The sequence below is a fragment of the Caretta caretta genome, chromosome 5 (assembly GCF_965140235.1).
Source record: "Caretta caretta isolate rCarCar2 chromosome 5, rCarCar1.hap1, whole genome shotgun sequence".
Lineage (NCBI taxonomy): Eukaryota > Metazoa > Chordata > Testudines > Cheloniidae > Caretta > Caretta caretta.
In genome coordinates, this window is record NC_134210.1 from 116,812,529 (window position 1) to 116,840,501 (window position 27,973).

General features: G+C 39.8%; 1 protein-coding gene across 2 annotated transcripts; it reads right to left on the minus strand.

Annotated features, from left to right (window-relative positions):
* On the minus strand, positions 1-27,973 carry CAAP1 (caspase activity and apoptosis inhibitor 1). Of its 2 annotated transcripts, XM_048850533.2 has the most exons (7): positions 27,660-27,973; positions 25,811-26,011; positions 23,438-23,522; positions 21,519-21,597; positions 7,572-7,645; positions 5,184-5,234; positions 1-1,568 (listed from the first exon to the last, which is right to left on the minus strand). In XM_048850533.2, exons 1-7 carry the CDS (start codon positions 27,789-27,791, stop codon positions 1,231-1,233), a joined length of 960 nt encoding a protein of 319 aa, XP_048706490.1. In that variant the 5' UTR covers positions 27,792-27,973; the 3' UTR covers positions 1-1,230. The 2 variants fall into 2 exon arrangements, with proteins under 2 accessions (XP_048706490.1, XP_048706492.1); XM_048850535.2 differs by lacking the exon at positions 5,184-5,234 and having other exon boundaries at positions 27,660-27,972.

Below are 27,973 nucleotides of genomic sequence, written 5' to 3' on the forward strand. Positions count from 1 at the left end.
TGTAATGAACCATTTATTTTATTTAACAATATTTAACAAGAATTAGACTCAGACCTGGGATGTAACAAAATCAAAAGTTTCTTTTAAATATACTTTCAATTATAAAAATAGCACCACTTCCAAACAATCAAAATTAATTTGTCGCAGTTACCAAATAATAGGAAAACAAGTTGTATAAAAGCAATTATTTATAAACATCCTTAAAATGAAGAATGAGTTTATGATTTTTGAATCCTTACAAAAATGCATAAAAATAAATTATACCACCTTTCTGGAAAGCTATTTACAGGGGATCTGAAAAGATTAAATCAGTTAAATATCAAAAACTTGAGCTCAAAATCAGAAATCTTTACACAGTTTCTGATTCGCTGCATTATCCAATCTCACAAGATGATGTGCTGAATTAACAAAATCTCACAATGAGAAAAACAAAGCATTCATTTTCCTGTTTTCAGCTGAGATGTACATGATAAAATAATTGTGGGAGGAGACTAGCCAAATAAAATGACCAGCAGTATAAACACACCTACTAGCATAGTTTGTCACTGGAATTACTTTCTCTAACAACAATTAACTTAGATTGCTTACTGAAAAAAATTCTCCTTAGCAATTTTAGCTCTAAAAATTAAGCATGCTTTTAATCTCCCAAAGTAAATTGTCATTCAATTTTAACTAATTCATTTATATTCCTAAAAGCTGCGGCCCAATGAGAAATAAACATCTCAAATCGTATCAGAGTGCTGCAAGCAGATATGAGTACTGTCATGCCACAGAAGACCTCCTCAAAATAGTACCTTTTTAAGAAGCACACGCAAATCAAGTTACTTCAATTGCTAAAAAGTTCAGGAGGAAAAAAAAAATTAGCAGTTTAATTGCTAACTACAGGAATTATGAAGAACCTACGGTGTTCGTTTAACCTTTATTAAAGGCACCCAGCATCCTGGCATAGATCTATGACTTCTTCCTGATTCACGTCAAGTGATAACCCAGCAAAAAGAGACACTGATCTAGTGCAGTGTCAAACCAATCCATTTGTATAAGTCACAGAAGCAGCATGCCAAAGGCAATGAAAACCAACTATCAACAATTTAAGCCACAGGTCAGGATACTCAAAAGGGTTTGAATGAGGAATGTCATGCCCAATCCAAACGTACTATAGCACTGAAGAGAACAGACATCACACCCTTCAAAACAAATATAAAAAAATATTAAAATGAAGTAAGCTTAGGGCTATTTTTTTACATCGCCAGCCTTCATCAGGGCCTTAATAGCCCTGGCCCTCATCTCAAGCTCCAGGAGCTCCAGCTGCTGTGCTGATGGCTGAACATCTTCTGATGGAGCAACAGTCAAGTTTGCTGCTTTAGACTCCTTTGGGCTGGATTCTGCCAACCCCAGTATCTCATTCACGCTTTTCTCAATGTCCTTCTGAAGGTCATCTATCTGACCAGCTCCACTTCTGACAGCACTTTCTGGCACATCTGGACTCTCCTCTTCATTGCATGGGCCTTCTATGTCACTATCATATGCATCTGCATTTATGCTGAGGACATCACTATCTTCTCCCTTGCCTGTAACACAAATGTAACAAATAACCATGCAGTGCAGGGAGCCTAACAAAAATTTCCCTTTCATTTTAGAAACTGCCTCTGTATAAAAATGTTTCTCTTCACAGATTCAGATTATGACAAAAACCATCTATAAATTATAGACAAGTATTTCCTCCTCTTTTCCCTCCCCCAACTTTTAAGACTGATCTAATTTAGACAAGTTTTAATGCATTTTTTATTCCAATTTAGAAAAACATGCAATATACCAAAGCAGCAGTGCCTGAAAAATGTATTCCATCATATGGAGTTACATGATCTATTTTCCTAATTAAAAATGTCATAAGGTTTTATATCACAATGAAGCTTCTGCATTACAAAATGAAAGTTGATGTGGGGAATTTCTGGGACTGATTATTTTAGAAGTAAATTTAATTCTCAAAATGCAGTTTAAAAATACTTTGATTACTTTATAAATTACAATAAAGAAAAAATACCAAAGCCAATGAAGATGCAAAAAAAAAAAAAGTCATATATTACAATTATCTAAGCCTTTTAGTGAAGTATTTCAGATTAATTTGGGTCAGCTCAGTAAAATTATAAAAGAAATGCTGGTGATTTTTATTTTTCGTTAAAAGCAGAGGTTTATTAGGAAGAGTTTAATTAGAAAAAGCAGTATAGTCAGTAAAACTGGCAAAACCTCCATCACCGATTCTCTTTACGGTGAAGTTGTGAGTGAGAGATACTATCCCTCTTGACACCTTGGCTCTGCAACTACTTGGTGCTTGGGTGTCATTTTTCATCTTTAGATATGCTCTGATAATATTGCTTATTGCTTAAAATAAATATTGTTATTTATTGCAACAAAATGGCAAAATTACTGATTCCAAGGGTTTAATATTGGCTCCTGGTAGGGTCATTATACAATAGTTAAGGCTGCTAATTCATAAATAGTCTTAAAAAATGAAATTATAGATTTAAAGAAATGCATTTTAAAAATAAAAACTTTTCACTGTGTGCTGAAGATATAAGGCAAAAGGTACATTCATATACAGTAAGCTCCTGTACTGTATAGTAACAAAACAAAATGATAGTTTTAGAGCATATCAGCATTAGGATATAAACATCTATATACCATAGTAATTTTCCTTTTTTAAACTTCCCTTTTTTAAATTAGCCTTTTTTAAATTAGCCTTTTGCCAACTGGTTTAAAAAGGTTTCCTTTCTGTGGATGACTTAAGAATCACTAGTTTTCTCCATCTGTTCTTTTAGCTCCTAAACCTCAAATCTCCAAGGCTGGGAAGTATTATTGATCTGCCAGTATTGCTCATCAACAACAAAGCCACTGATATACTGGAAACCAATCCTTTGTGAATTGCTGTTCTTGGACACCAGGCAATTTGAGTTTTACTAAAGCTCAGGTTATAAAGAATATATTGATAATGTAGTCTAATACAGCAGGGAGCCAGGGTTTGATGCCTTTAACTAATTGTCTTTGTATCTCTGGGATTTTCCTCAAGATGCTCACATTTTATTGTTGCAAAACTTACAGAAAGGATTTTGCTAATCATTCTTCTAAATACCAATGACAATTCCCTTGAAAGCATGTGTTTTAGTCCCAACATGAACCATTCTCCCTTCCTCTTCAAATAACAGCACAGTACACATCTTTGAAAAGAAATTTTTGAAGTCTGTCTTTAGAAATGCTTGTTCATATTTCGGTGCCGTTGGTTGTACACCACATCACAAGAATACAGCTATGTGGGTGAGAGGCATTTCTGGAAAACAGGAGGGAGAACTGAAAAACTCTCCATACCTATAAAGGGCCATATTCCCCTTGAACTTTTCATTCAATGAAAATTCTGTGTGAAGATTAACAGGTAGGATATGGACAACTGAAATTAAAATTTCTGGATCCAAAATAAGTTGAAGCAACAAATTTTGCCAGAGATCAATTTTTCCTTTTAAGAGTAAAAGGATGCATTAGAAAACTCTACCCCTTCTATGAAACGCTTAGAAGAAATATTTTTTGGGATGCGTGCATATTTGCTTATGAGCAGGGAAGGAAAATCTTTAGAAAAACATATTTTTCTTGGCTTTTGTGACATAACTGTTATCCTGAGGGGATGAAAAATCAATACTGAACACCAAGAAAGAAATATAATAAATGCACTTTCCTTGCTTAAAAAAAAAAAAAAAAAAAAGGAGGAATGGTGTTTCATCCAACTACCTAGTCAACAATAAGTTTCCTTAAATTGTTTTTATAAACACTAGAGGCATATTTAAGATAGCCAGCTGCTTTTTATTTACCCTAAATAAAAACTTAAACCTGAGTGCTGGTGTAAAGAGTTCAAAAGAAACATACACATCCTCAATTCTGGAGTTTTGGCCCAGATTTAAGAAAGCACACGAGTCCCTATTCGGGACTTAAGTGCTATCCAAAATAGGGATGCTTTCGTGAATCGAGGTCTTAGCTACTCAACATGTGCAATCCCAGATTTGTAACATCAGCTACTGAACATGGATGCAAAAGCATATGAACAAACAGGTAAACAGCATATGATATGTAAAGTGTACACAGCTACACGTTTTCAGGATCAAGATCATCATAAATTTAGTCAGGTATGGGAAAATTGGTCAAATCGCTATAAATTCTTGCTTCTGGAGATTAGCATTGTTGATCACGTTGATATATAGGATTTTTGGTCTGTGGCACTTATTAGGTGAATTATGACTTTTTTTTGGAGTAAAAACTGGTTATATTGGTTAAAACAATTTAATTCTATGAAAAATGTGTCCTCTTCTAATCCTCAACATCACATGGAGAGTTTGCAATAAGCACTAATATATAAGGCCCATCAGTCCCCTACTAAAGTCTTCAACACCACAGAAGTGATGTGTTTGGGGTAGTTGCCCTGTCTCTAAAATGCCTTCATGGCAACCTCAAAATCTGCATTTCCACCTCAGATGCAAGTTTCACTTCTCCTCTCCCTGCCTACAGAAAGGGATGAGTGGACTCTGAACAAAATCTTGCTAACTAACTTCCCAGAAAGACAAGGAATGGGAATTATTAAGATTAAGGAATGGAAATTCTTCTGTCTTGCTACAAAGCACCAGTCCATATTTACTTAGCACCTTATTCAACAGGACTGCATTTCCATGGGGCAAGAAAACATACTGTATTTGAGGAGCCTAGTTCAAAGTTCAGAAGTTAAACTCTGAGCATGCTCATCCTTACTGCCAATCTTCGCTTTGGAACTGATCAGATGGAGGGGGTGGAAAAACCTGAAAGCTACTGACAAACTGGGTCATTCATTCCTGTCCCACTATCTGTATAGAATAGGGAGCTGCCCAGCCTTCAAAGGTACAGGCTGTCCTGGGTTCTATCCAGAATTAGGAGTCTCCATTGCAGCACAATGCACAGTAATCACACAACCACTGGCCTACAAATGTTGTTTAATTAGCCGATGAGCTTCATTTCCCTCTTTTGCAGTTGTAATTTTACACAGTAATAAAAGTCTCAGATGGCATTTTTCTCATTATCTTTTTCATTTTGATAACTTGTACTTATTCCTTCAGCTACAGTTGTGAAATTCATTTCAGCACACTTAATTCCTTTTTTAACCATATTTTACTCACTTCTGCTTAGTCTGCTTTGTCTTCTACCTTTTTTTCCTGTAGCATCACAGGCTCCAGCATGGAAGAAGAATGATTACTAAGTTATATTTTACAATTTATGCCCATATTCTCAAAAGCTCTTTAAAGCTAACATCTTGAGAAGCACCGCTGTCATTGCCCAAAGCCATCATGATACCGTGGTTGATAAAGTCATAAAAAAGGACAATGAAGCAATCACCTGCAGCAGTCATCAATTCCCTGAGATAGGACAGAAAGAGTGGAAGAGGTCTGCAGGAAATCTGTCAATTCCGAGGTCACTCCATATAGCGCAACAAGCAATATTTAAAGCGTTTCTCACAAAGTCATGGCATCCTGCTCTTAACAATTCTGCAGCTTTTGTTATGACATTCTTACCTCCTCCCTCCATTTAATTCCCCTCACTAGCTACTTCAAAAAAAAAAAATAATAATAAACCGTTTGAAAAGCTGTTGAGATAGGACTCAGAATTGTGAAATAAAAGCTGCTGGAAGCAGATAATATTGGCCCCTCATAAGAGGAATACAGTTTATGAGAATCTGAAGCATTTACTGATTTGACAGTTATTTCTGACATTACAATGTATAGTAAGTACAAATGAAAATAAACAGGCTGAGATAGAAGCAGCTATAATTCTAGTGTCATGTATAAAATAATACTGGCAGTTGTTACGCAGTGTTCATGAAATGGATGAGCTAAAACAGGAGCTGATGCAGCTTAAACGCAGCTTCCAATGTACAGTAGGGAATCAAAAGTACATCACTATCTGTCTTGGTATTTTATCCAGTGCCCATCACAGCAGTACATGAATGCTTAACCCAATGCATTTCTGCCTGTTCTAAAAAAACAAAGACACTAGAATCACCAGAATGAAAAGCTGATTTTGTACCTTTCTTTCCTGGAGGCTACAGAAAATGAAGGCTCATCTGTCCCCACCTGATTACCAAAAGCTGCCATATTGGTGTGATCACACCAAATGCTGGCTTGTTTGTATTTCTACTTTCAATTGCTCAGCTTGCACTTGAAGTACAGAAGCAGCTGTCTTTTAGATATCCAAAGGAAGGTGATCATTATTTAGAATGATCTGCATCCAAAGAGAGAGAAATGATCAAAGTTCCTCTTAAGCTGGATGGCCAGAAGTGAGAAGTCGGAGAGTGGGAGGGCCTGCAGTCTTGCTTCCCCTCTACTACACTCCCTTCTCCCACAGCTGAGTTATTAACTGTGCTTCTGCAGAGCTGCAGTAATGCTCCCCTAGCTACCAAGAGCTCCAGTCCTGCAGAACTCAGAGGGGCAGGAGAGGGATGGGAACCAGGATTGCAGATCCTCTGAACAAGCCACACAGCCTTGGAGAAATCAGGCAGCTGCTTATTTTGAAAGTAAAACTCTATTGCCATCCTTTCTCCTGCCGTTGGACCTGGGCTCAGGGAAGAGGCTTAAACAATATGTGCTAGGGAGCAAGAAGAATGCCTATAAGAAGGCAGGACTCCACACTCAGGAACTGAGAACTGCATGGACCCCAGGCTGAGGCAGGATTTGGGTTGGTTTTAAAAGGTTTTGTTTTTTGCTTATAGCTACTTGTTTTAATTTATGGATCTGAAGATTTGCTCCTGCTGAAAACTGCTTGGTCAGTTCACCCCACTAGTTAACGATGGACCTACAGTCTCCTTCAGGATAGTTACTATTATGTTATTAGGATTTGAAGTTCTGGAGGAATTAGGAAGAGCAATGAATGGCTAGTTGCTTATACAACAGATTTACCTAATCTCTTGCTGCTGCAAATGGTTATACTGAATGTATGTGACTGGCAAAGTGAAAAGATAGCATCAACTTCATGATAAAAATACATTTCCCCAAAACCTTTTATTTTTTCCTATGGAGCCCAGGGAAGAAACAGGAGGCTCTTAAGATGATCCTGGTCTACTGATCCAGCACTAGTAGGGTCTAAATATATATAAAACTCACCAAACTCTCTTCTGCCACTTCAGATCACTATGAGTACAGTGCAAAAACAAAGAGTGGGGAAGACTTCTGAACGTCAATATTTCAGCATGAAGGCGACAAATGCCCCCATGTCATTCAAAAGAACACTCTGGTCTTACTGGAGCATCAATGGGAACTTTGATTGTTCAGCACTTCTGAAAATTAGGCCCATGTTTTGGATTTTGTTTTGTTCTTTAAAAAAGTGATTCATCATTTTTTCATTTCTGTACTATCTAGGTGGCACAGATGTCTGGGTGGCACAGATGTCTTGATTCCACTGAGGATGCGTCACTATTATTATAACCACCAGTTCAAGTATCCAGGCTGACAGTCACTGGCTGTTGAAACTGGTCACTGCCAAGAACACAAGACTTCAGCTTTCTCAATACATACCCTGTTTTGACTCCAGACCTTCCAGTTTGCTGTCTTCCCTCAGAGAAGAAGTAGAATCTACATTGTTGTCTTGTCTGGAAACAAACGAGAACACATTTTAATTTGCACACTTTATTATATAAAGTGAAGAGGACTATTTCAAAGAAACATTTCCTTTACACTAGCACACAGTATTTGTTGATAGCCTGAGTAAGACAGGTTCTGTATGAAAGGGGCCAACAAGAGTTTACATATACTTTTATAACCATTTTAAGCACTTTAGAACCCCAGGGTATTTTTCTGCTTTCCTCAGTGACATACAAGATCAAAGTTAATTATCCTCACTGCACTGGTCCTACAAATGAAAAATCATAATTGGCAGTATCTTCCCAATATGGGGTGCTTATTTGCAAAATGCAGCATAAATTGTCACACAGGTAGGAATTTAGAAAATCTAGTTTCAGTTGCATTCAAGGGATATTTGCTGTTTACTTTTGCAATTAAGTAGCTATTTTCACCCTCATGAGAAACTAACATTACCACTGAAGAATTGCTTTTAAAAAGCAAATTCAGCCAGACTATTGACCTGGGTTCAATATCTATTTCCCCTACCTTAAAAGATTCACCTTTTTTTAATTTTAAGATTCATACACCCTCCCCCTCTAAGGTGTCAACCCTGGAATTGCTTCATGTTGCACAGAAGCAAACAAAACATAGCCTAAGAGCCATGGAACCATATGTTTGTGGCCTGCTATTTACCTACAGTTTTCAAATGACATTTTTTATACAAAGCAGGGAAGTATAAATGAGAGATTGTAAGATGCACCTGAAAAGGGCAGACACTGCTTACAGCAAGATCCTGAAATCAAGAGAATCTAATTGTTGAGTTTAATGAGCATTGTGGCAGTAAAATTATTTTATATTCATCTACCCAATTTCATCCCTCAGCTGTTTTCTTGTCTAAAGTTTGTGTAGTATGTATTACATTAACATGTAATCAAAGCAACCAGCCTGCTTGTAGGTATTAAATCGAACCATAAAAACAAATGATAGCACTACCACAGATCTTACCATATTCTAATTTCAAAGTTTCAATACTCCAGACTTAGTTACTTTTCAACTATGGCCTTAAACAAGTTCTTTCTTAACAAGGTGGCTGCAGATCTGTTTTTCTATTAAATAACCACAGATGTGTTTCTGTTTAGAATGGCAGGCTAATAAATCAACTGGAAGGGAATCTCTTCATTTTGTACACCATTTCTAACCAGCCCAAATTTGCTACACTGATGCAAACGAGGGTACACCTATTTTGACGGCTACTTCCCCCGCTAGTTGTAGACATTGTAATCAATTCTGAATGGCCCTCCATTTGTCCCACAAGTTTGTACACAAAGACATGCATATAATTATCACAATTATGCAAACAAATGCTTAGGAAGGTGCCTAGGCATTTGCACACACAGATGCAATAGTTACGCAAAAAACTGAATGTTTGGCTCGATAGCACACACCCACTTTGACTTAACCTGTATCTTGCAAGAGACTGGGCAAGGATCATGTGCTTCCCTCCTCTCTCTAGTATGCTTCCCTACCCGCTGAAGCTGGGTGAAATGTTATTCCAAATCCCAAGGTTTCAGTTCTGTTGGGCTCTCCATTTCCAGCAGAAGGATGGAAGAGTGGGTAGAGATGAGAAGGAAAAGAGCCCAAATGGGGAAAGAGCTATGCTGAACAGGGAGCTTGTTTATGTGAGCTTCTCTTATCCTAGGAACCACCCAAATGCTTCCCCCACATAGGGATAGCTCAGTGGTTTGAGCATTGGCCTGCTAAACCCAGGGTTGTAAATTCAATCCTTGAGGGGGCCATTGAGGGATCTGGGGTAAAAATTGGTGATTGGTCCTGCTTTGAGCAGGGGGTTGGACTAGATGACCTCCTGAGGTCCCTTCCAACCTTGATATTCTATGATTCTATGTTTTTTGCTTGTCTCCAGAAGGTCAGACATTTCAGGCTGTATTAGCTCTTAGATGCTATATCTAAAACCAGAAATTCTAAGAGAAAATTAATTTTGCTTTAATGTGATCTTTTAAACATATTAAGCAGGTTCTCAGACTTTCATTCCTTCTTGCCCCAGCCTCCGGGGGTGGGAGGGCTGGTGGTGGTAAAACACAACCCAAAAACTTGCACTCTTCCCTTTTGCCAAGGAGAGTGACTGACTGGCTGTTTTCATTGCTGATGGCAATGCTGCTCCTTGGCAAGCAGCAGGGTCAGCTCTGACACAATCAAATAATTTCCAGGGGGAAAGATGCCAAGCAGTGTCACCTCTGCAGTAATAAAGCTTCTGCTGCCCTGAGTCTTAAAGCCAAATTTCATTCAAGAATTAGAATCACCCCTTTGTCAGCAACCTCACAGCAACCCCTTATTTTTAACTATGCAGTTTGTTTTAAGTACAAGTAGTAGAAATATCTACATTTCTTTTTACCTAACAAAAAATAAAGACTTTTCTGTAAATTGGAAATCATGTAGCAAGACCTGCTGTAGAATGTGTCCCTGATATTTAGACCATATCAACTGCTTTAGCAAAAAAAAAAAAAAAAAAAGCATCCCTGCTGTAAAGACCATCTGCTGTCAAAAAAATTGGGGGTCCCAAAGGCAAATCTTTTACAGTGCATTTTATTTGATCATAAAAGGTTGGGTTTGACTGGATTGCTGATGAAACTTCACCAGCTGGATTTTAATAAGCAGGTGTCATGCACCATCTTGTGGCCAAGCAGTGGCCGAGCAGTCTAGATTTGGTTATTTTCTTAATAAAAAGAATTCAATTGCATAAGGACAGTGGGCCAAATTCAGTTACTATTAATTTACACTGGTGTAAAATAGCAGACACCCAGCAGCCAAAAGCCGATATAAAAGTGGGGAGCACCTCAGTACAGCCCCCACGTGCGGGGAGCAGGAGATATGCTGGATTTAACCCTAAGGCAATGCCTTTGTGGCTGCAGGTCTCATATCCTCATTTTCCATATTGACCTTGGCTAACAAGTGGCGACTAAAGTTTGGAGTTCCCTGTGCCTCCTAGCTGTTAGGAAAGAAAGCAGTCAGAATCAGGGAGTTATGCTCAAGGAGGGAGTCAGTGCTAATTTTCAAAGTCAGCCACAGCTCTCTCCTGCCCTCCTTTTTCAGCTGATTCCCTCCTCTCACCCTTCCAATTTTGGTGCATTAGCCCCTCCACTTCCATTTTTCTCTTGGGTCTCCTTGCCATTCTCCCTTGTTTGGGTGGTGTTCTATTCCATCTTATACATTTTTTTTTTTTTTAAAAATAGAAGGTTGGAAGGACCCTCTCTACCAAAACAATAACACTTTCCCTCTTTTGCTGCTTGCCGTTGACAGCAGCTGCAAAGTGAAGCTTACCTAATTAGGTGGTCCATGGATCCCTGGGGGTCTGCAGACTATGTCTAAAATTTCCAAATTGGTCCACACCTTTATTTGAAATTTTTTAGGGGTCTGCAATGAAAAAAGGTTGAAAACCTTGGCCTAATTCTTTTAGGCTGCTCATCTCCTAAGGCTGTTAGGGCTAGTCTACGCTGACAATGCTAAAGCACTGCCACGGCAGTACTTTAATGTGGCTTGTGTTGTCATGGCAGAGCGCTGGGAGAGAACTCTCCCAGCGCTCTACAAAAATCCCCCTCCACAAGGGGCGTGGCTAAATACACTGGCGCTTTACAGCACTGAAACTTGCTGTGCTCAGGGAAGTGTTTTTTCACGGCCCTGAGCGAGAAAGTTGCAGTGCTGTAAATTGCCAGCGTAGACAAGCCCCGAGTTTCACTTTACAGGCTTCCTTCTAAGGTAGTAAAAGGCTTCCCACACTGATCTTTCCTTGGCAAGGCTTGAACAGTTATTCCAGATTTCCTTCTCTATTTCACGTAAGAGAATCAAGTTTTACAGGACAAGAATTAATACATACATATCATCTTAGATATTCTTCTTGGAAGAAGTATCAGGGAAGGAGGTTTGTTCCCCCTCCCCCACCAAAAGGATGACGACAGATGAAATAAATAATAAGCATTAGCTATGTTACAGAATTGGACTTCAGACTGATCTGACTTACTAGACCAAGGTTTCAAGACACAAAATTCAGCCTCCAAAATATGTCAAAGGGTTGCATGGGAGGCCCAAGGTGTTCAGGGGAAGGGTTCAGAGAAACCCAGGGTGTGTGCAAGTGTGCACTCACCCCCACAGAAGTGACTCCTGCAGCTCTGGCTGGGCTAGGCTGTGTGCAATGCAACCTGATTCATGGGCTCTCAGTGCCCAAAGAGAATGAGAACCACTGTAATAGATTCTCCTTGGTACACACTGAGAAGAACAGTCAGAGCCTGATTTTGAGAAGCAGACTCATTTTGCAGGCATTTTTGTACTTGCAATTAACTGTGCTGTAATTCAATGCCCTTCAATCACTTGTCTCTGTGATTAACAGATGGAAACAGGCTATTAGACATCTATGGATTTTTTGTACAGTTGTGCATGTGGTTTGTGAATATAAAATCTAAAAACAAGGTGAGGCCCTTAAAAAAAAAGATCCAGGGCCTAAGTTTGAGGAACTGTATTTTCTTGCATGCAAAACTTAAATTGCAGTGAACAAGTCCTCTGTATTATCACAGTGGTCTGTGAATTACTAATAAAAATCAACACATTAAACATTAATGCTGGAAATACTAGGTATAGTCCCTACCAGCATTATGCACTATGCTCAGGATTATTTGCATGATCGGGTCCTATTTAGAAAATCAAGAATTCATGGGGGCTAACTAGTATTAGAGTCATAATCAAAACCGATAGTTCTTTAGTTTTCAAAAATTATATACAGTATTAAACATTGCAACCCAAATTTACAAATTTGGTTAAGCAAGAGAGCTACTTGTATAAAAGAGACAATGCTCATTTTTAAAAATAGCAACATGCAACGGTTTCTGAACCAAATGAAGGAGGAAATTTTCATAAATTTACCAAAATCCCTGTGGTTGACATTTTCTTGTAATGGAAAGTCCAAGATACTTTTTATTACATTTTGCATTAGAAAGGGCATAACATTAAACGGAATGATAGGATGTACCTCAGTAAATTTGGATACATGCAAAATGAGCTATTAATGTCAGACTAATGTATCAGAAGCCTTGCTTTCGTGTGTTCTATATATTACAAAGTAAAAAGAAACAACGGATATTACATTGATTACAGCTTTTATGCTGCCTATGTTCACAAACAAATCTGCTTCAAGTCCTGTGTTTCTGAAAATTCTTGAACTGCTTATCAAATTATGATACTTTCTAGTTTACAACTTGTCTTGGAAATAAGTTAATTTAATGTACTATACTAGAGAGAACCTTTAAGAAAAAAAGAATGTATTTCATACAGTTTGAGGGGTCAGATTCTGTGAAGGACAATTTTTTTTTTTTATGATCACAAAGATAAGGGGTCCTATACTATACTAACCTACAACAGATCCTCCTCAGATAACAATGGGAGATTTGCATCAACATCCAGGGTTGAACAAGCCCCTCAGGTAGCAACTAAATTTGTAGTTAGTAAACTTACTGTTGTACACCGCATCACAACAACGAGGGGGGGGGGGGGGGAGCAAGCACGATACTCATTCTGATTTGTGCACACAAATGTAGAAACTATGCAAGCTAGGTGAACAATTGCACAACAACCTTATTTGAATAATTGGCTCTAAAATGCCATCATTAAACTCAACAACCCATGTTATTTCAGGCAGTCTGTGAACTGTGGAAGACAACATTGCATCGGTTGCACTTGACTTCCATTTGGCAAGTTTTCTTTCTTTGCAACCATAAGTACTTTAATTTTTTTTTAAGTGACCACTTTAGAGTCTACAGAATCTGACTGTCATGAAAGCTGGTTAAATATCTTACATGGGGCACATCAGGGCCAGGGATAGGTGTCTGACACCAGTGTACTGAGTCTCAAAGAAAATTATAAAAGTATAGCATATCAGAGATAGTGCCTACTATCCACAATTCACTAAAGAATTGTGCCAGACAACCAGATAAGGCACTTCCACTACCCATGCTGGGAGAACAGAAAGGAAATGAACTAATAAAAGGGTCCATCTAAAGATCTGAGATTACTGTAACTTCTTTGCACAATGTCATACCAGTAACTAGAAATAGGAGTCCATTTAAAAAAAAAAAATATTCCCTGGTCTTCCTTTGTTTTCCTTCCTTAGATCAGAAGCTCAAGCCTCCTCAACATTGGATATGGTTTTATCTGGAGGCAGTACTCATCTGATTGACAAGAGCTGCTGTATCTGGTGAGTATTTTCTTGGTCTAAATCCTTTTATTTTGTATTTCCCTTTCCCTTCCTCTGTTGTGTACAGATTCCTGCTCGCCTGCACATTCCTCCCCACTCCTATTTGTCCTCTTGCCACCTGCATATGTTTTTCCCTCTCCCCCAAGCACTTCAAAATATTAAATGCTAGTAATGATGTGTGTCCAATGCAATAAATGTTTCTAGCATCTAACGCCAGGCATAATACAGATGTGAAGCCAATATACTAGACTGCATACAACTGGACTCAGACCAAGACAGAGAACAGGAACGGCATTAGTGATGCAGATAGTAGATATCCTCCCGTCAACTGATGGAGGGCAGACATGCATCCTTTCTTCTGAAGCTTTGTGTAGCATTTAACACAGCTGATCATGAAATGTAGTTGTCCCACGACAGAAGTGACAGAAATCCTGGGGAAATGTACTAAAATGGTTTGAGTCCTTCCTTCAAGGACACACCCAAAGGATAGTGATGGAAAACTGCACCTGTACCACCAGACATACTCACTTGCCAAGTCTGACAAGGATCTTTTTTGTCTCCAGTTGTATTCAATATTTACATATAACCACTGGCAAGACATCATGGGCTCAAATGCCAACAACATGCAGATGACATACAGCTCTATTCATCCTTCACAGTGTAAGAAAACTGTTGACTAATATGTATATATATGCACGCTAGCCAGCATATTAATGTATTATCCATATCATACACCTACAGATAAGTATGCATTAAGAACCAATAACATTAAACATAAATACTGTAACAATGATATAGCCTAAACTGACCGATACCAGAACTCTGTTCAATAGTCTAAGTATCCCACAACTCCTTGCATTTGCTGAAGCAAGCATTTGGCCTAAGCAGATAGGAAACTTGTCAAAATCCAGATGCATTCACCCTATGTCTTAGTACACACTAGAGAAGTAACTTCACAGGCCAGTACCTGGAATGCTAGTATCCAAAACCAAGATAAGGAAGAAACAGAACAAGTTAAGGAACTGGGACAAAGTGATGGATTTGATTTTAGTGACATGTAAATAAAGGTGTAACTTTGGGATCGCATCTTCTCATAATACAGATGTAACATTGCTGCACGAGACTGCTTCCCCAGACACTGGTATCATATAGAACCCTTTTCTTGTAGTATATTATTGGCTTACAGCAATAAACCAGATTGATATTGGTTATTTGGCCTCTTGAATAAATTTCGTAAGGAACCAAAGTGTGGGCAGGCATCTGACTATATACAATTTAGCAACACATCACCACCATTGTCATCAAGTTAGGTCGGTATTGGCAGAGATCAGCTCAAGGATGAACAGCTGGTTGAACGTAAACCAAAGCAAGATGGAGGTTATACCGACTGACAGAAGAAAATAATTCCAAATTATGTCACAGTACAGTCTCCTCTGGTTGAAGAGACATACCCATAATTGGTCAAGTCAGTCCTGAGTTTACAAATGCTCTTTGACTCCTCCCCAGCTCTATGCTGTCACACTCCAACATCTGCAAACATAATATTCTACCACTGACGGCTGGCTAGAAAACTACATCCCATTCTGGCAAACTATCACCTGACTTCAGTGACCTGCCCACTGGCCTACCACAATGGAATCTACCTGGACAAGGACGAAGCTATCAGTTGTCGGGAAACTCCAACTTGTACAAAATATAGCAGGGCACCTCATCGGCAGGAGGGAGGGGGGACACTGTCTGTGAAATGCTGGATTCCCCCCTACAGTTATGAGGTATACTAGGAAACTGTTCGAAAGCAAAGTAACTTGTATCGGAAAAGGGATTTTATCTAATACAGAAGTGTAAAGACTGAAGTTGAGCCTTTGTTTTCTGCATAACTTGTACATGATGCATTTCATCTTTGAATCTGATTTTTCTATTAAATAAGCCTTTTTGTTTATTTTTACCCCAAGTAAGTCTCCGTTGTGCAAACTGTGAGGAAGGCCAAAGTAAGCTGGTATCACACCTTTCAGGGTGACACTGTGGGGGGAAACACTCCAAATGTCCAGTAGTTAAGAACTCAGGGAGGATGGATTTGGGAGACTCAGGATAGGAAGGCCTGTTAATGTCACCCTGCAAAGAGTAAGTAGGCTAAGGGAAGCCAGTGTGAGACCTTATGCTGTAAGATAGGCTCCTCGTGTCAGAGATCTGAGCCACAGCAACACAGTGTTAAGGCACCTGAAGTTTACAGAGCAAGTGACAACCTCTTACTGGTCTGGGTGATCCCTAAAACATCAATAACACATCACACCTATTAAAAAAAAGATAAAAATCCAAAAGAAATATAAATCCACATGAAAGGAAGAACCGCATGTGACAAATCTTAGACACACTGCTTAATGCACTACAGGAAGGAGCTCTGATGTCATGATGATGGGTGCAGTATAAGAACATGAATAGAATACCAGTGAACAGATAACAGGTGCTAATAGTGCTGCTCATATCTGATGCGACTAGCAGTACCAGTGTCCCAAATGGTATAGCTCAGCATCCTATCCTAGGGGGATAAAGACCAGCTGAGGACATGTCTGGGTGCAGTCCTGTATCTGGAAGCAAAATATGTTAAAACAAAAAGAAATCTTCAAACTTTTAAGCTTCCTAAACAAAACCAAACTGCATCCATGAGAGTAAGGTGACCAAAAGCCTGTAAGCAGTACTGATTAAAAGCAAACATGCTACACTGAATATTTCCACACAGCAATGAAAAAACCCACACATATTAGAGTTCTCACAGCAAAGATAACTTGACTGCATTACACATATGGAATATATATGATTATTAGTTAGTGGTAGCCAGTATATTGGCCCCCCATCTACCAACACACGCAGTGATACATCAAGGAATAGCTTGAGACGCCTACTCGGGGCACACTCAGAGAAGGCCATTCAGGAAGAACATTGTTTGGAAGACCTCCAGGCTTCTTCACGATGTTGTGGGACCACCACCTGGATCCTCTGCAGCCCCCAGATACCCAGGAAAAAAGTATTCTTACAATCCCGCAGAACCTACTACAGGACTAAACTGGGGAATCGGTACCTGCTGAAGGAAAATAGGAGAGCAAAGTGGGGGACTGACCAGCAGCTGAAGATCTCACTTCTCAACCTCAGAGCACAGGGAAGAAACAGCTAGCCAGCTTTGTAGACAAATACTAGTTGACTGTCTTCCTCAATTAACTATACCTCATTTAGCAACCTTGGAATGTCCCAAATCCTTTGGCTTTATGGTGTTGTATTTTAGAACAGCAGCATAGAAACAAACAGTGCTGTAAATAGTATATTAAAGATCTGACCAATTGCATGTTAAGAAACTGCACACAGCTCTGAAGTTATGGAACAGATCTATTAGGGCAGTGTTTCTCAAACGTGGCCACCAGCAGATTTTTTTGCAGCCACAACAGCCTCCAAAGCATGGGCAGAGATTGAGGGGACAAAGCAGCAAGACCCACCTTGCAGTGCCCAGTTGTTGCTCCTTAATAGCTGTTACCAAGGGCAGCAAGATGCACTGTTTGCTGGTGCTGCGGCACCCTTTTCTGTGCAGCCTTCTCAAGGCTCTGAGCAGCACCTCTGAAGACATGTGATGCCGGTGCTCGGTGAGTCTGGGACCAGGTGACCAGGGCTCGGGGAGTCTGGGACTCTGCAGGTAGCCAGTGAGTTCCCAACTCACCTTCCCCAGGACGGGCTCTTGCTGAAGGGCCATAGGAGGTAGGGACAGAGAGACCAGTCAGTGCTTCCCTCGCCTGGACTGGACTCGCTGTTTACAGTTGCTGTAGCTACCGCAGCAGCTCAGTGGCTCCTGGCTGCTGCAGAGCTTGGCAACTCCCTGGCAGGGTGAGGGGGACATGCTCTGAGCGCAAGAATAGGAGCAAAGTCTGGGTAGAACTGTTGTAAAGACATCCACCTTTTACCAAAAAAGCAAAAGAACAAAACAAAAAAGACAAAAATGTGCAAAGCACCTTATTTGTTTTTAGGTCCAGTAAAGAATAGAAAGAACTGTACATTATTTTTATTATTGAGTCTGCAAAAAACTACATAAACAAATTACAATGATTTGGACATGTATATGTGCCTGTATATTCATTTTCCTAAAGTTAATTATTTTAGGAAAAATTATCAGAGCAGCCACCACCAAGAGTTGGTGTCCACATTCTGAGGCCACCAATTTTTTTTTTTTTTTTTTGGGAACCCATGTACTGTATTAGGGTAGCAATTTGCAGAGTCCTAGCAAACACTGGCCCTGATCCTGTAATCCTTCAGTATGCACAACTCATACTGACTGATTTTACATGGCTTCCAACATGAAAGGGCTGGATGACAGGATAACAATCATATCTTACATTTGATAAGAGCTTTCTACATACTAATGGAGTCTACTACAGATTTTCATAAATCTTTTACATTTTGAGCTTGAGGAAACATTTAGTATTCCATTTCATTGTGGGGACAGGATTTATATGCATCCATTAATAAAACAAAGCTTTTATCAAACTATAGCCACTTATAAACTATAACCACTGATTCAAATTCCAAATGGACTTGGGAGAAGTCCAGAACTAAACTTTGCAACTGAGTGTATCCCACTACATACTTGTGGGCAACCAGACTGAAATGAAGACAGAGTTGGAGTAAGACTTTTGGAGACAGAAGCAAGAGCTTTCTATTTTTTAAGGCAAAAAGTGGAATGAGCAAAATATTCCTCCAAGGGCCAAGAAACCATGTTTTTAGCCCATTTCTGATTTACATCTAATTTGTCAGATGCTGGGCTTGAGGCTCCATGAGGCCTATGAAAACAGAGAAGACAAGTGGGAATTTTTAAAAAAAAACTTTAATATCTTCTCATTAATATAATTCAGGAATATAGAAAATGTAAGAGTTTTACATAAAACAAAAGTCACTTCAACCCAAAAGCTCTACTGAGCTGCCCACCAAATCATTTGGAGAGTCTTTTTTTTGAAAAGACTGTCTTCCAAAAACAGATATATTCCCCTATTTGAACTGGTTTTGATCTTACACAGCTTTACATTGTTTATAATCCCTGGAAAAATTTTAAATTTACTTTAAAATCAGCTTTTCTGTTATTTCCTGAAGAGTGCCATATTCAAGCGGTCTACTCCCCGATACGGTACAGTTCTGACTGAAACGCTGTCTTCTAAAAGCTCTTACTGGCTTTCAACTTCAATTTGTATTCATTTATAAATGGCTTGAAAAAATTACTTAACACATACTGGCCCAAAGGTTAAGCCTACTTAGGTGAAAGCTATTGTGACCACATCTGCCTGCCTGCACCTTGTTCAGGGACTTCATCCTTTGAAGGAACATGTGGCTTGTATACAGTTCTGATAGTTTTCCAACTCCCCCAGAATTCTCTTTGACTACTAGAAGGGAGAAAAGGAACCTTTGTTGATTCCCTTCTTTCCCCTCCACCCGTTTTCAGGTATACTAGCTGCTGCAAGAGGTGTGGGTGTCTCCAGTATTCTACACCTCCCTTGGTCTTCTACCTTCACAGAAGCCAGTAGGGATGTAAAAGGTTAACCGGTTAACTGGTAAGCATTAGTCTGACCAGTTAACCCACCTGAGCCATTAACCCCAGGCCTACCAACCCAGTGGCCCCACCGCCCAGCCCCGGCCCTGCTGACCGGCGGGATCAGCAACCGCCACTTAATTGGTTAACTGTTTAAACAACGTATTTTTAATCATTTAAACATTTAACTTTTAAAATGATACTTACATCCCTAGAAGCCAGAGGTATCTGCTACTTGACACTGCATGCCCAGCTTCTGTTTTTGACCCTCTTCCTCAGGAACTTACTACAGTGATGATGCTGCTGCTACTCATAGCTTTGTCTGTCAGCCACAGAGTTGAAAATAGCAAGGTTCTTGTCAGTTTCGCTGCTCCCCATAAGGTCCTGCATAGCCACAGTGAAAACTGACAAGACTGCTTGAATATTCTGGTGCTCTCTCATCCTTTTGTCAGAATAAAAATTGGCCAGGGTCTTCAGCCTTTGGAAGATTGCACTGTGGTGGTCTGATTTACATTTGGCTCATGTCTGGAAAGGTGATCTTCACAACCTTAAGGGCTGAAGAATCCCTTCCTTTTAAATTTGAAGTTTAGATTCTGTGGAGGTTAATAGTATTCCCCTGAGAAAGCTTCCTATGCTCTATGAGCAAATGGATTTTGCAATCCCTTCAGATAAACACTAGTTAAAAATGATAAAAAACCATTTTTCCCCCCTTTACATTTTTATTTTTATTGTTTTATTCCCTAAGTGACAACACAATTTTCCTCTTAGTTAGTGACTTTAGGGGAAAAAACTATTTTATTTGTATGTAAATTTTTGTTCAATTTATTTTGACTGGAAGTCATGACTACCTGCTTTGAACACTAGTTTTGAAACACCTTTGAGCTATAGAACTACAATCCTGAATCCTGACAGAACTGATTCAGCCCTTATCTTTCTGAGATAGTGAAGTATGCAGAACTCAGTCTATTAGCTCAAACCTTAAAAACAAGGGTCCCCCCACATCTCCCCTTAGGATAATCCCTCAGGATCCTTGGCCAACAGGATCCTCTCCTCACCCTAATGAACATCTCACTTGCTGTTAGCTATATTTCCAGTGGTGGACGAAGGGATGAAGAGACTGTTTGACATATCTAGGACCTGATACTACAAAGTGCTTAACTCACTGACTCCCATAAAAGTAGGAGGCACTCAGCACATCACAAAGGGTGATCAGCACCTCACAGGATCAGGCTCACAGTCTGTAAAGGGCTTCAAGATTCTTATAAGATGAAAATGATATATTTTTCTGGTTTTACTTTTACACACAAGTACTAATGGGTATTAATGTTAACTGCGACACAGGCATAGATAAAAATATTCCCCTAAATCAGAATTCTTTATAGTGGCATCTTAAATATGCAAAGTAGCACACAAAACAACCCACTACGCTCTTACAACAAACACTAAGTAGTCTGATAAGGAGCCTCATACAAACTTCTGCAAAAAGGATGAAAGGTATTTCTATTCTAACTGATTCTCTTTAGCCCTGATTCTACAATTAGATTAGTGCAGGTGGACTTTGTCTGGACAGTGCCACAGTAGGGCTGTACATGGGTTCAGGGGTCCATCTGTGTGGATGAGATTGCAGAATCAGGGCCTAAGTGCTCATGCAATTCCCTTAGAAGATCTCTGTGTAGTTAATTTCTCAGTTAATTGGCAATTGTGCAGTATTTTGGCACATGATGATCATCATCCAGTAAGGTATATACTGTTTTAGTGTCACACTATGGCTAAACTTTCTTTTTATTAAAGCAATGGCTTGGTTTTGGTAGGACTGATTTATGGAAAGGAAATTATTTAATGGAAAGTGATGGGGCTAACAACGTGAGGGTCTTTCTCAGAGAAATTTACAATACAACGTTGTCTTCAATGCAGATAAAGTGTTAGTACAGGTTTGCAGAGTTGGACCCTGATGATACCACTCATATTGGCTTCAGCTGGATTAGCCATTTGAGTAAGAGTCTGAGGGGGTACTGTGGCCTTTGGTGCTACTGTGAACCGAGGTAGAGGAAAGCAAAACCTCTTTCAAGTTTGTTTATTTTTTACTCACTGACTGACTGATTCAGCTCTAGTCTTATCTCCACCACGATCTGCATCTTCATCAGTATCAGAGTCCGCACCAGTCTCACCTGAATGTATAAAATTTCAGCATAGATTATAGCCAAGGGTTGCTTCCTACCTGCTTAGAGTTATTTGCAAAACTTAATTTTACCTGAAGTCAACAGTGTAGTTTTTTCCAATTGAAGGAGATGTTCTAAAATTACATTTACCCAAAAGAAAAAGCAATATCTGAAACTGCTGCTGCCCACAAGCTGAGACTAGTTTGAACTATCCTTTGATTATCCATTAAAAAATATGAAAATCCAGCTTTGTTATTGTACTAAGGGTAAAGGGCAATGAAAAGCCTCAGAGAATCAATCCAAGGCGCTCTGCATCACATAAGCCCCACAGTGAGCTACACAAGAAGGTGAAACACCCACTCAGTGGACCTCTGCATCTCCTGCAACCAAAGGGGAGCTCAACACTGGCACAGAAAAGTTAGCAATAAACAAGCAATAAACAAGCCAGTGTTGAAGGGAATTTGGCAGACAGACCAGAGAAGGTACCACTGGGTCTGAGCTAGGTATTATCTGTGAATACACGGATCTAATACCGGGGAGTCACCAAGCATGGAGTGCAAAAGAGGCTGCAGATACTATTCCAGCTCATGGGTTTGAATGCAGCCACAGAGCAGCTACACATCAACCCTGGGGCCTATCATGCAACACATTCATATAAAACTCAACAACAGCACACTAAACTGTGGCTTGCCCCAAGTGCTTGTACAAGAAAATAGGACTCCGCATTACTTCCCAGCACATGCTACATATGCGAGTCACAGCAGGGGACAGAACAGCCTACATGGGACTGCTACACACCTTCATGCATCGGATGGGGGATTAGGTAAAACCATGACTCTACCCCAATGCCTCAGCCAGCACAGCTGAGCTGGTACAGCAGGGGATGGAATCTGCTACTCATACATAACAAAAGCAAATTATTTTCCTCTGTAGCACATGGGGATCCAAGTAAAGAAGTATGGCTAGAAACAGTCAATTCCCTTCCTGGTCTGCTCCTGGAGCAGCACCATACTGCCCGTTGCTATGGGTTGAGAGAAGATTCTCATTCTAACCCTATGACTCTATACAACAACCATGAATTTCGCTTTAGTAGAACAATAATCGAGAGCTGGTCAGAAAAAGGGATGTTTTCCTGCAGAAAATTTAGATGAAAATAAAAAATCTGGGTTTTTTTTTTCAAATTTCCATGGAAAAATTATACTTTTTGTTGAAAGTCTGATAACTCAAAACTTCACGGTGAAAAATTTCTATTGAGAAAAATCAAAATTAAATATTTTGTATTGATCAGTTCAACTTTAAACTGTGTCCATACAGGAAAATTGCAGGGGCTCTGGAGGTGGCAGTTTAATGTCAAATCAACGCAAAAGAAAAACATGTTAATTTGAAAGTGCTGAAATATACTTTTGGGAGGGTTTTTTTTTTTGACAAAAAGCAGTTTTCCATAGAAAGACACTTTGCATGAAAAAGTTTGTTTTGTCAAAAACCCGATTTCCCATCAAAAATAGCTTAGACAAAGTTTTTGAGCAACCCTAGCTATATCACAGCAGATGACATTGGATAACCACATTTTTCTATCAACAGGTATTAACTTAAGAGCTATTGACTTATTACATATATTTTGGTTTAAGTATGTAGAAAAATATATTTAGCCAGATAATTAACTTTTTACAATACTAGAAGTTTATTCCTTTCAAGTTATTTATTTTAAGAAATTTCTGAGGATGCAGTGGTCTGATATACAGAAAAGACCTATCTTTAAGGTAGATTCCTTTAACTGGGCACTGTTGTACAATTAAAGATCAAAATCTGTAGAATTTACCATAAGAGAAAATAAAGAACTAGTTCTTACCATCAAGAATCTTCAGGAGTTTTTTCTCAGATAGAAGTTCTAATTGATCCAGGCAAAGCCTTTTGATTTCCTCCATGGAACAATTCTAAGAAAATTGAAGTAATACATTAAAACAAAAAAATCCACATTCATAATCCACATATCTGAGGAGAAGCATATATGCAAACTACAATCAACCCTCCATTCCTACCAAAAATTAAACTGTTTTCTTTAGAGTGAAAGAATCTCAAATCATTGAGAGATGCGGATGAACCAAATCTGAAAAAAACAATTCTCTTTCTCTCTTCATCCCACCTCAAAGGGCTTTTGAATTCTTGCTGGGACCTGATGATCTTCTCTATTGTCTCTGATCCAGACAACCACCTTTGGAAGATGAACTGCAAATATAACATGAACATTCCAGCCATTTCAGCTCTACCTGCCGCATGTTCTCATTAACCAAACTAGCAGGGATATTATGTAATTCACTCAAAGTTTCAGTTCTTCTCATACAGTTCATGCAACATCCAACTCAGACAGCAGCTCCTTTTTTGCTGTGATGCACCTTCCTGAGATGTCACAGCCATCATATAACTACAAAGGAGCAATAAGACAGCTTGGGTGCATGTGTGTGTCTGTTTTCAAAGTTAGGTATTTAACAACAATAAAAAAAATAAAAACTGACAAAATATAAAGATGAAGTGTCTGTTACCTAATCCTCCTGTAGATTCTATGGTGGCTGTGACATTTGAACAAAGTGCAAGCTAGTGAGTCATTATGGAGGAGACGCTGGTAACTTGAGCCATGAGCATAAACCATGATTACTCCACATACTCTGTCCCTAACTAGTAGCTGAACCACATAGAAGTTTAAATTAGAGCCAATAGACCTGCACCGTCTAGCTCAGGCAGTAAAGTCTTATGCTCAGAGGTCCTGGGTTCAATTCCTGTTGCCAGTGACCCACCCAGGGGCATCAAGTTTTTACGTAAGTAAGATAGGATGGCAAGAATCTGAAAAGTGATTTAAAAAGAAGAGGATACAGATAAAATGTACTTAACACTCTTCATGGGTAGTTAAATGAACCATTTAGTCCATATTACTGAAGTGCATAGAATTTCTAGCTCTTGTGTTTCTGAATTCTAGCTACCATATTTCCTCGTAAGGATAAAAGTCCCTTTAGAATAATCTTTATTATTTTCAATCACAGATCATTAGAACTGCAGGCGCAGCACAGGCTTGCACACAGTTTTGTTACTGTACTTCAATCCCTGTGGCAACAAACAGCCCTGCAAGGATGACATGAGGTATGTTTTTTGTGTCTGTCTAGCCTTTTATTTTAAACTCATTACTTTAATCTTGGTCAATGCCTCAGACTGGAAAGCTGTTCCTTTAACCTTTTTACGTCACAATAGAAGATGCACACTCCCAGAATAATATTGTTGTTTTTTAAAAGGAAACGTACTATCAATCACTTGACTAATCTAACCCTACATGACAACAGACATTTCAATTTTAGAGTTTTCTTCAGCAGAGGCTGCTAGTCTTATCAAATTGTATGCTTTTGTTTTCTTAAGTTTAAACAGGAATAACATTCCAAATTCATTTTCACTTGTGACCTAGAGGACTGGAACCCAGAGCTCAAGCAGATGACATACACCAGGAACTCATTCTGCAGAATGTTCCAATAATAAATTAAGAGTCAGGTCTTACTGTAGCAGCTGTGGTATGACAAAATTATGCTCTATTAGTGTTTGTTTTCCTTCCATACCATAGAAGAGTTTAATATCATATTACAGAGAAAGAGGAAAACATTTAAACAGTTTTAGAAATATAAAAATCAAGTCTCATTAATCAGTCAGCTCAATATTAAGAAGTCTATACACAAAGCAGCTCTTCAACCCAACTATGAAATGCTGTCATTTCTATATACCACAGTGATGAGCATGGTATCAATAACTAAAAGTACAGCAATGTCTTAACAATGCATAGAAATACTATGCAACAGTTTAAGACATGAAGTAAATACCACATCGAATTGGAATTCTAGGAGGAATTTAGCGGAATAGAACAAAATTAGTGCATTTGACTAATTTAATTTATCGGGGTTAATATGCCCATCCCTCCTAAAAGTATTGCCATAGGATCTTTAAATGACAAGTTTCACCATGGTTTCATGTCTCATCTTTGTGAAGACTCTGAATAAGAGTGAAAAAAAAATAAAAACAGAGGACTGTACCATAGTGGAAAATTATTAAATTTAAAATTTTATATAACTGTTGCACAAAAGGTATGTAGGTTGCTGTAATATACATATTGGAAATCCACTGGACTGACCTGAGGCAAACAGAGCTGTTCAGCCCTGCATGTACTGAAGAGTTAAGTATATTTCAATACCTTCAAAACATCAGGCAGCATTTTCTGCAGTTTCTTCTCCCCTATGACACAGAAGCACTGATGAAGCATTTCTTTTTTGTCTGCAATGTAGAAACTAACTGGTTTTAGTGACACACTGAGGTCCAGTCCACCTTCTTCTATGTCGCTGTGCTCTTCAGCTAACTCCTCTTTTTCTGCAGATGGCACAGTACATTTTATTTCCTAAAATTAAAAGATTAAAATACTTGGAAAAATAAAATGGAAATTGTCTCTTTAATAAGTCAAGAAAAGAGGAAAGATTTTACAACGGTGTCTGCCTCAACAATACGGTTCTTACTATAAAATGTTTAAAAGAATATTACAAATGAACATCTTGTATTTCTGGAATGTTATGAACCTTTAAGTGCTTTACATTGTAAGATTGTAAAAGTTACATGAATGCTCTTCAAATGTGTAGGCCAAACATTAATATCCCTCTCAAGAGACGGCTATTTTGACTCATCCTAGCAGTCTGAAAGATCATAAAGCAAAGAGCTACTTCGCCACATAATCTGAATAATATATTTGGAAAAAACGAAACAAAACTTTGCCCACTTGGCTATAACTGGGCTGCTGTATTCCCTGAAATTAATGGAAAACAAGGGGAGAGATGTTTGGCAGCACAAAAAACATGTTCCTCAGGTATGTCTGACGTAGTTAATCACAATTAACCTTTGTAAGACTACTGCTAATGACAAATGTCTTGTTGAAACACAACAGTTTGGGCACAGGATTTTGAGGGCCGAGTTTTTTTTTAAGAAAGGGTGGAGTAAATGTTAGGACAAGAACATGTATTGGGCAGGGGGATGGGATACAGTAAAGGCTTAGAGATTCCCCCAGAAATTTCTTTTCATGTAGCCCCCCTTACCATCAAACATTAAAAATTAGCTAGTAAACATGAAACTGCTTTCCTATAATGCAATTCTATAGACACTAATATACAAATTTTGGTCACCTCTAAAACTTGTCCCGCACCTAATTTCTCATGGGAAAAGTTATGCAGCTCACCAATACTTCAGACTAGCACCACACAGTTTCAGCACTTTATTCCTTCACCAGGTTTCTATCTTGTTTGTCTTTTTTCTACTCTACATTCGTGTCAGTTCCTTTCTATTTTCGTGTTGTGTGTAAAAGGCTTCTGAGCCTGATTCAGGAGTTTACTTCCAATGAGGATGTGTCCGTTTCTTTTTGAAGCCAGCACTTCACAGTGGTTCTCATAGGAAACTACCTGCAGGCACGCTAAAGGGAAGGGACTGGTGTAGCTGCTTCAAATCCAGCACTCCAAGAGGAGCTGGCAAGGTCCGGCCACCCCAAAGAGAGTGGGAGCAATGCTACCCTCGCCGTGGGGCAGATCTGGGGAGTGCAGAGGAAGCGGGAGCAGAGCCATGGGGGGTTTCCAAGCCCAGCTCTGGAAAGTTGCTTTCCTCAGACGGAGAGACAGGCCGTTTCCCCTTGATGCCAGTGGGTCAGGATTGAGCAGAGGCCCCTCCGGGGGGCGCTTTCACCCTGTGCGGGTTAGAGGCCGGGGGGTCGGGAGGGGGCCCCTTCCCTGGCAATGTCTAATCGCATGGGGGCTCTGCTGTAGCCCACGCAGGAGCTGGGCCGGACAGTCCCACGGCCCGTGTCACGCAGGGGGTCGGACGAGTCGATCCCACCGGGTCCTTCTGGTCTCGGGCTCCAGGAACCAGGCCGAGCACCCGCCTAGGCGGCCCCGGGCCTCCCGGCTCAACGCCGGGCCTAGCGCTCAGCACCACAGCCCCAGCCTCCCCCCGCTAGAGCACGGCCGCTTCCACTCGCCCAGCCGGGCCCCGGCCGCTCTGGGGGACGTTACCTCCAAGAGGCCGTAGCTGGACTCGGTACTTCGCCGCTTCCCCTCGGTGCTCCCCGCGCCCAAGCCCCCCTCGAGGCCGCTGGAACGAGAGCGGCGCCGCTTCTTTTCCTTGGAGGATTTGCGGCCCGGCATCGGCCCGGCCTCACGGCGGTTGGAGCCGCGCCCCGTCCCCCACCAACGGTCACATTCCACCCCCTACGGAGTCAGCGACAGGGCACTGTTCACAACGCGCGCGCGCCACCGCGGGTGTATTCCATCCCCGCGACAACGGGGTGCTGGCAGCTCCGTGCTGACGTCAGAGCATGCGGACTTCC

Bases quoted from the DNA above. Each gene is read 5' to 3' on its own strand.
- CAAP1 (XM_048850533.2), bottom strand. From the start codon at position 27,791: ATGCCGGGCCGCAAATCCTCCAAGGAAAAGAAGCGGCGCCGCTCTCGT. The intron at 26,012-27,659 runs GTAACGTCCCCC...TTTTAATTTTAG, and splicing joins CCAGCTACGGCCTCTTGGAG to GAAATAAAATGTACTGTGCC. The intron at 7,646-21,518 runs GTGAGTAAAAAA...GTTTGTTTCCAG, and splicing joins AGAGCTGAATCAGTCAGTCA to ACAAGACAACAATGTAGATT.